Source organism: Crocodylus porosus, unplaced genomic scaffold (assembly GCF_001723895.1).
Source record: "Crocodylus porosus isolate Cpor-Errol unplaced genomic scaffold, CroPor_comp1, whole genome shotgun sequence".
Classification (NCBI taxonomy): domain Eukaryota; kingdom Metazoa; phylum Chordata; order Crocodylia; family Crocodylidae; genus Crocodylus; species Crocodylus porosus.
The window spans coordinates 96,748,599-96,756,915 of NW_017728943.1; the positions used below are offsets into that span (position 1 = coordinate 96,748,599).

The 8,317-nt window shown below is 48.0% G+C and overlaps 1 protein-coding gene across 1 annotated transcript in view; it reads right to left on the reverse strand.

Moving 5' to 3' along the window:
* Positions 1-7,438, reverse strand: part of EDARADD (EDAR associated death domain) — a 31,113-nt gene extending 23,675 nt beyond the window's left edge. Inside the window, exon 1 of the mRNA XM_019549829.1 lies at positions 7,348-7,438. Within this exon, the coding sequence (XP_019405374.1) occupies positions 7,348-7,378 (31 nt within the window). The 5' untranslated portion in view covers positions 7,379-7,438. The remainder of the gene's footprint in view (positions 1-7,347) is intronic.
* Between the last annotated feature and the right edge of the window lie 879 nt (positions 7,439-8,317).

An 8,317-nucleotide genomic window follows, 5' to 3' on the forward strand; every position in this document is an offset into this window, starting at 1 on the left:
TCCAGGTGATAGGTCACCTGGTCATAAAAGGAAATAAGATTGGTTGAGCAAGACCTACCCATAGCAAACCCGTGCTGGCTATCCCTCGGATGTTGGCATTGGCCATCCCTCAGGTATGATGGCCAGAACCAAAGAAATTAATAAGCAATAAATATGTGCTTCTTGGAGGCACCTTTGTCTAATATGCAGCTTGTATTTTTTTTGTAACCCGCAAATGTAACTTGTAACTGTTTGTGGAACTGACTACCCCTCAAAGACAAAGCTCTAGCTGTGAAATTAGCTGACCTAACAGTTCTTTCTCGCTCAAAATTTAGCCTTGATGATGATAAAAACTGGATTTAACTGCCCAGCTTATCTAGTACATTTCAAAAAGAACAGCTCAAAAAAGCATAGTCAGAGAGTTTGGAAGGGGCTGGATTTAGGCGGGATGTTGTGTCGTAATTTGCTTATTGGATAAACCCCAGCTTGGGCAAGCTTATTATAATAATTTCTAACACCTTCTAACCCCATCGGAAAATAGCTATAAAGCAATATTATGAATGGCTATATAACTAAAAAATTAGCATAATCAGAGTATAAAAGAACACACACGTCATAGTAATCCTCAGGAAGAACGGAACAGAAGGGTCATTGCTGTCCCAGACTCCGTGGATTTCTCTTACTCCCTGTGAGAGCGAGACCAGATCCTGACTGAGGGGCTTCCATCAGTATCCTTCAAGCAGCCCAGTCCAGGGACATCTGACTTCGCTGATTCAACTTGCCGTGTATCTTCTAACCGAGGGACTACCAATAAGTTACTAACCCAGTGGGAACTCTTGGTTAATTTCTTTATCTGTTTTATTATCAGTGTCAATTTTAGTCTGTATTATTATATTGTCTGCTTATTAACTTAACCTTTTTATTAACTATTATATATGCAAACTATATCTTTTATTGTCATAAGTAAAATTCATTCGTTTTTATAAGTGAAACTTGTCATTTCTTTCCTTTCCAATATCACCTTCTCAATCCCGAACCAAATAGCCCAGTGGCTGATAAAGTTGCAGTGCTCAGTCAGTCTGCAACTAAATTAATATACTCACAGTGCCCAGCTGGCCTGTGACACTCAGGATGTTTGCTGATATGTAAAAAAAATTATCAGACCAAAAGATGAAGTAGGTTTGAAAATACAGATGGCAAATCTAGGAAAAAGACACCGAAGTATTTCTAAACCACAGTTTCAACAACAACAACAATCAAAAGATACAGACTGGTCATCACCTGGCCCCCTTCTCAGGCTCACAGTTTTAGTATCCCAGTTCACCCTGGCCCAATAAATTAAAAGTACTTCTCAGCAAGACCAGGGTTGTTCAATGCTCAGTCTGGGTGGGTAGAACATGTGTATTGTGATCATCTCTAAGAGACCTAAGCACGGAATCTGGAGATTTTAGCTGCTAAATTCTAAGCAATTTTTCCCAAGTGTGTGCAAGCTGCAATTTTACAAACACTTAGAACTTGGCAAAATTTAGGCAGCATTTCATAGGAATATCAAAAGGCATATATATCCCTTATCACTAAAGTCAGCTGCCTGCCAAAGTTTAGAAGCCTATTGCAAAGCCTGGGAATACTACAGCTCCTCAAAAAAAGCCTGTCCTGCAGGCACTCAGGGAGCTTAGAGGCAGAAGCTGCCTGATTCAAAATGAGAGAACATGAGCCTGGAGGGAAAACATACTAAGACAAGGAGTTTGGTGAGGCTGGAACTGAAAAGGGGAGAGGATTTTACCTACCTTACAGGAATGTTATGAAGATTAATAATATATTAAAGATTGTGAGGTGCTCAAATACTATGGAAATGGAGGCTATATATCTAAGACAGGACTAATAGGCAAAAAGACTAGGAATGAGATGCAGAGCCAGAGAAAGGGAAGAGACAGGCCCAGGATGGAGGGGATGGGACAAAAGGGCTCCAACTTGGTGGAACTAGAAGAATGGTCTGTGCCCACTACCACATACTTCACTGCACAACCTGGGTGAGCCTCAAGATCTCTGCATCTTGCTGTTCCCATGATGTCTGTAGATCTCTCTGAAACCCAGTGACAAAGTGTGTGCCACCTCCTCTTACAGTGCTATTTCACACAGAAGATGACAACCTATTACTTCCGTTACTAGCAGTGTAGGAAAACTGCCAGGTGCCCTGGGTACAAGGACAGCAGCAACTTCTGGTTGCCAGCATGAATACAATTACATGAGTAATTGTGGCCTGCTGCTGCTTTTCTTCACACCCCCCCTTAGGTTGGTCCCAGGACAGTTGCCCAGTTTCCCCACTACAGGTACACCACTGCCCATTATGCCTTTAGCTCAGCTGACAGTAATCTGTGTGGTAAATCTAACAGTTTCAACGCGGTAGGGAATCCATATTGGTATCAACATGATTCCACTGGATGGACTTTGGTGTTTTTATTATTATTTTTTTGCCTTATTCAAAAAGTTCCATACAAATCAACTATATTAAAAGAACACCGAGGTTGTTAGGCTCCTCTGCATGCTGAATAACATCTCTGATAAAATAGTTAGAGTGGGGTTGTCAAAGATATGACCCACAGGCCAGAATCAGTTCATGGAGCCCTAGGATCCAGTGTGTGGGTCTCAGACCTCACCAACCCCAGCCCCATGCACAGCATGTGGCACACAGAGCTGGTCTGGCATGTGCAAGCAGAACTCACACTGGACCAGCCCTGCAGGCTGGCTCTGGAGCCAGATAGGGCTCACAGACCATCCCTGCTGGACTGGACCTGGCATGCTGTACACAGCACAGGGAATGGATCTGGTACATGTGCTGCACCATGCAGCACCCTACCAGACCAGGCTGCATGCTGGCTCTGTGGCCAGTCTGGATTAGGCTGAAAGACCAGCCCCAAACATTGCAGCCAGTATGCAGGGCTAATCCGGCATGGGCGCTTCATGCAGCGCACACCCTCTAATGGCTCCACGCATGAATCCTGGACTGGTGCTGCCCATGTCAGGCTAGCCCTGTATGCTGGTATAAGTGTGTGTGGCCAGTTTGTGGATCTAGTTCAGCCACAGACTAGCCCTGCCTCCCATCTGGTCCATGGGGCTAGACGTGTTGGACCACCCTAATCAAGCAAGGTGGCAAAGGCTAGCTGCTTATGGAGATACATCATTTGAGACATCATTGCCAGAGATTGTACCGGCAGGTCCTGTTTGGAGTAGATCCTTGGGTCTAATTCTGACTTAGATTTCGGTTTCATTATGCTGCCCTGGCAAAGTAAAAGGAGGCTTATTCCATATAAAATGGGCCCCTGAAAGGTTCGTGGGACAAACCATCCCCCTGTCTGGTATGGCTGGAATAAGGGCTGTCAAGGATATGGCCCATTGCAATACAGTTATTCTTTGCTTCACAATGTTCACAAGGACCCTACAAAGCAGCAAGCAAATTGTAGTAGATCCACAGTTGTTATATTTTACAATGGTAGACCCAGAATACAGGGGACACAAAAATAGGTTTGAGTCACCGTTGCTTTCCCCTTCTCATGTGTATGGATGAATTAACTGAAAATTAGACACTTAGTATAGTTCTGGCACATTGCTCCAGTCATTTTAAATCTCATCTGAAAACTTTTCTTCCATCCTATACCTCAGTTTCTCTTCTGTTACTTCTGTTTAACTACAGCATTTAACTAGAAATAAAGATTTTCACAAGATATTGTACAAGCCATTTTGTATAGTTGGAAATGAACGATTAAAAGGAAAGGAAGGGAAATTACAGATTTCAGAAAGTACCTGGCATGGAATGCCCCGATTTTGACTCAAAGCAAAACGTGGATCGTTTCAGAAACGTCAATGCCAGAAGGGACCAGAGGTCTGGTCTGATCCACAGTGTAAGATAAGCCATAGGATGTCATACTCTAGTTACCTCAGTAAGGAATTCTGTATTTTTTATAATTTTGTTCTCTTGAAGCCCAAATGCCAACTCAACTCCCAACCCACTTTGAAAAAGGACATATGTGGTAATGTGTCTATGTTTTTTGGAGGGGGGGGGGGGTCATATTTCTGTCCACAGTCAGATTTAAACTGACAATGACTGGGTATAGGTCAGGTTCAGTAAGTACTGCAAGTCCCTTTGAGCCAACCAGACCATGTGAATGTAGAAGGTGCAGACCTCTGTCTATGGTTGTGCAGTTTTGCATATTTTTGTAGGAGTACAGCTACACTCACTGTTGAATATTATGTTCCCTATTCCTTCCCCAAAGGTTTAGTGGCAGACACAACTATGGTGGGCAAATATCAAGATTTTTTGGTATTGGTGCCAAACTAATCCATAGTTGGTTCTTCCATGGTGGGTAAAAAATGTTGGCAGAATCAGTATACCTGAAGAAAAGACTGAGGGATGGGGGAGAGTAAGAAGTTAGGAGCTGTATCTCTGGAATGCCTTGTATGATCCAAATCTGGAACATGAAACCTAGCTGGCAGTAGCATAAGTAGGGAGGGGGGCAAGCGGGATGCTGACTGCTAGGGGATGCCAGAGTACCCCAGCATAGGAGCTGGGCAGCACAGTCCTATACGCAACAGTGTATCTGGGGGCAGGAGGGCAAGTGGAATGGTGCTCCTCCTCCCACCTGGGGAGCCTTGGCCATAGCAGGTGCAGCCCTGCTCCCAGTAGCATATCTGGACTGGGGAGGAAATGAACAGGGTACCAAGCGTGGATCCCTGGGAGCCCATGCCACGGGCTGTTGCCACTAGAGCTGACAATGCTTCAGAGCTGGTAGTAGCAGTAGCAGCAGCAGCAGCACTTGTCATCAGTGTGCAGAGAGCCTGGGCAAGTAAGCCTTCCCTTCCCCTCCCCCTGTTATCTGCAGAGGTCAGTATGTCCTCAGCGCCCTGCTGTCCCTGACACTGAATGAACATGCTATGCCTCTGCTAGTTGGCAGCCCAAATATTAAGGCAATCCAGGTAAGCAGATGCATTTTGGAACACTTACAAAAATCTAACTTGAAATAGAAATGAGTTCTCAACCTTAGATAGTGGAGAGACAGTGTTCTACGCCAAAGTATAGCTCCTTTCTTGTAATGCGCTCCAAACGACACTGGTGTGCAGTGAAACTTACACAGGATAAACTGAATCACCCAATTAAGCTACACTGGTGTAAATCCTGCTTTATAACAATGCAAGTTATCCACCTTAGGGTTTGCATTAGTTTAACTCAATGATTCTCAACCAAGGTGTGCAAACATGATTCACAAACTAAACCCAAAGATTTCAGATAGGAACTATTTTGACTTCTTGTGGTCTTTCTGAGTTTTTTGTTACAGAATTGCTGTATTATTTTTCTGTAGTCAAAAAACTAAGAGCCAGCATTTTCTGAGGGCTGCCCTGTGTCTAACAAAGGGTACCTCGTGTCTAACGTGGTTGAAAATCACTGGTCTAGCTATATGAGGCATTTGCATCGGAATTAATACTTTTGTTGTACAGAACCAGAGACTCAGAAAATTACAGCTGTAAGGGACCTCAGGAGGTCATCTAGCCTAACCTCCTGTTCAAAGCAGGACTATCCCCAGCTACATCACCCCAGCCAAGGCTTTGTCTAGCCAGGTTAAAAACCTCCTAGGATGGAGATTCTACACAACCTCTCTGGATAACCTATTCCAGTGCTTTACTAACCTCCACATGAGGAAGTTTTTCCTAGTAACTAACCTAAACTTCCCCTTACTGCAACCTGAGACCATTGTTCCTTGTTCTGTTATCTGCCACCACTAAGAACAGTCCAGCTTCATCCTCTTTTGAACCCCCCTTCAGGTAGTTGAAGGCTGCTATTAAATCCCCCCCCTCAGTCTTCTCTTCTCCAGGCTAAATAAGCCCAGCTCCCTCAGCCTCTCCTCATAAATCACATTCCCCAGCCCTCTAACCATTCTTGTTGCCCCTGATAGACTCTCTCCAATTTACCCACATCCTTTCTGTAGTGGGGTGGCCAAAACTGAATGCAGTACTACAGATGTGGCATCACCAGTGTCTAATAGAAAAGAATAATCACTTCCTTCAGTCTGCTGGCAACACTCGTAAGTAGCCCAGCCCAGCCCAGTAAGCTGTTAGCTGGGCTAACAGCAACAAGGGCACACTGACTCATTCAGCTTATTGTCCACTGTAACCACCAGGTCCTTTTCTGCAGAGCTGCTGCCCAGCAGTCAGCCCCCAAGCTGCAGCAGTGCATGGGACTGTTTCATCGTAAGTGCAGAACTTTGGACTTCTCCTTGTCGAACCACATGAGATTTCTTTTGATCCAATCCTCCAAGTTGTCAATGTCACTCTGAATCCTAGCCCTACCCTTCAGCATATCACATTACCCCACCCAGCCTGGTGTCATCACCAGTTTGGTGCTTATACACAAGCCCTGAGACATACTGCCCTCATCAATGAGGCTCTGATCAGGGCTCAGCTAATGGCAGATGAATGCAATATATGAATATGGAACAACAAAATGCAGAGAACTATTTCCCATTACACTCTGATCCTTGCTGAAGCCAGCCCTATATCTTATTTCTACGTATACATTTCAGCTGGCACCTGTCTAAACCTCTGCCACTCTCTGACCAGGAATCAAAGTTTTCAAATTCACTCTTAAAAGTCAATCAGCGTGCTAGAGGTGATACCTTTTATTAGACCAACTAGACAGCTGCAAAATAAATAAAGAAATAAATCTATACACATACACATATCTACACACACACACACATCTCCACCCATCTACACACACACACACATATACATACATACATACATACCTCCCTCTTAAAATTAGGCACTCAAATTTTCAGTCATTTGTGTTAGGAAGCAACCCCCGCAGCCATTCAAGGACCTGGCTTGATGTGGGGGGAGTGGCTTTGAGTTAGTTTTACCTGGCACCGATTCCAGGTGCCGCTCAGCGGTGCTAAGTGACCCCGCCCGGGCAGTAAAGCCCAGTGGGGGGAGTGCAGCACCCCCACCTTTTCTTAGTCCCAGGTAAGATCAAGCACATTACAAGCAGCCCAGTTTCGCCCCTCGGGCCCTCCTGCGAGCCTGGCGGAGCGGGAAGGCGGCGCAGCGGCTGGGGGGCTGCCTGTGCTGCCCGCACGGCCCCGGGGAGGCCGGAGGCCGAAGCTGGTGGGAGCGGAGCTGCTAGAAAGCGCCCGGGGACGCTCCGGGGCGGGGCGGGGCGCGCTGGGAAGGCGAAACTCCGGCGCGGCGAGCCTGCTGCTACCTGCCCGGCCCCTCTCTGGCCCGGCGTGGCGGGGGGTGCAGTGCGGCAGCGCCCCTGGCCCGAGCCGGGTGGCAGGCCGGAGCGCCCGGACACACGTGCGCCCGGCGCGCCCTTACCTCGGGGCGCCGAGTCCTGCTGCGAGGCCATGGGGGCGCGGGAGGGGAGGCGGCGGGACGAGCGGCGGGCCCTGCCTCCCTCCTTCCCCACCCCGGATCCGAGCTGCGACTCGCTCCTGCAGCACTTCCTGCTGGGGCTGGAGCAGCCCCCCTGCGCGGCCTGCGGGAGGGGCGCCAGGTGGGGCGCGGGCCCGGCTCCCTCCGCCACGTGAGGGGTCTGGCCAGGCAGCCCTCCCTCCCCCCTCAGAAAGTGCCCACTCTCAGCCCTCCTTTCTTTCTGGACTCCAGACAACCCCAAGAGCCGGGTTCGCTGCACTCTTTGTCCACCTTTAAAATAACACCCGAGGCTACCCCACTAAGCAGTGCCGTAGCAAGGGGGGGCGAGCGGGGTGACCACCTTGGGCACTGAAGTGAAGGGGTGCTGACAGGTGCTATCCAGCAGGAGTAGGGTGTGAGCAGCTTATTTGGGGCAGAGATGGGGACTCCCAGGACAACATGTGCTCCCCCCCCCCCCCATCTGTGCGCAGGGCGAGGATGGACGGTCATTGCGGGCTTTGAACTTCCTCACCAGGGTGCTACCACTAAGTCACTTGTTAGCCTCCCTTAGGCTGAGAGGCTACAGGAAAAGGGGACAACAGAGTTTGTGGGACAAAGAATGAAAAGCAGGGATGGGAGTGCAGGGCAGAGGTGCAAAATAAGTTTGCAAATTGGGGACAGAGCAGAGCACGCTGGACAGCGCCTGCTGGCCTGGAAATGAGTCCAAGGAACAAGCGGACACTGCCCAGTGATATTCTGCTTGGAGACGGGAGTGAATCAAGGTGAGGAAAGCATCCCCGCAGGCTTGGCCCATAGCAGGGCAGGCTGGTTTGAAGGCTCTCTAGGTTCCAGTGGGAAAGGCTGGGGTCTCCCTTGCACCTTCCCAGTGCTGGCCTCCCCAAGGGTCTGAGGGCAACGCACCACCGATACAAAA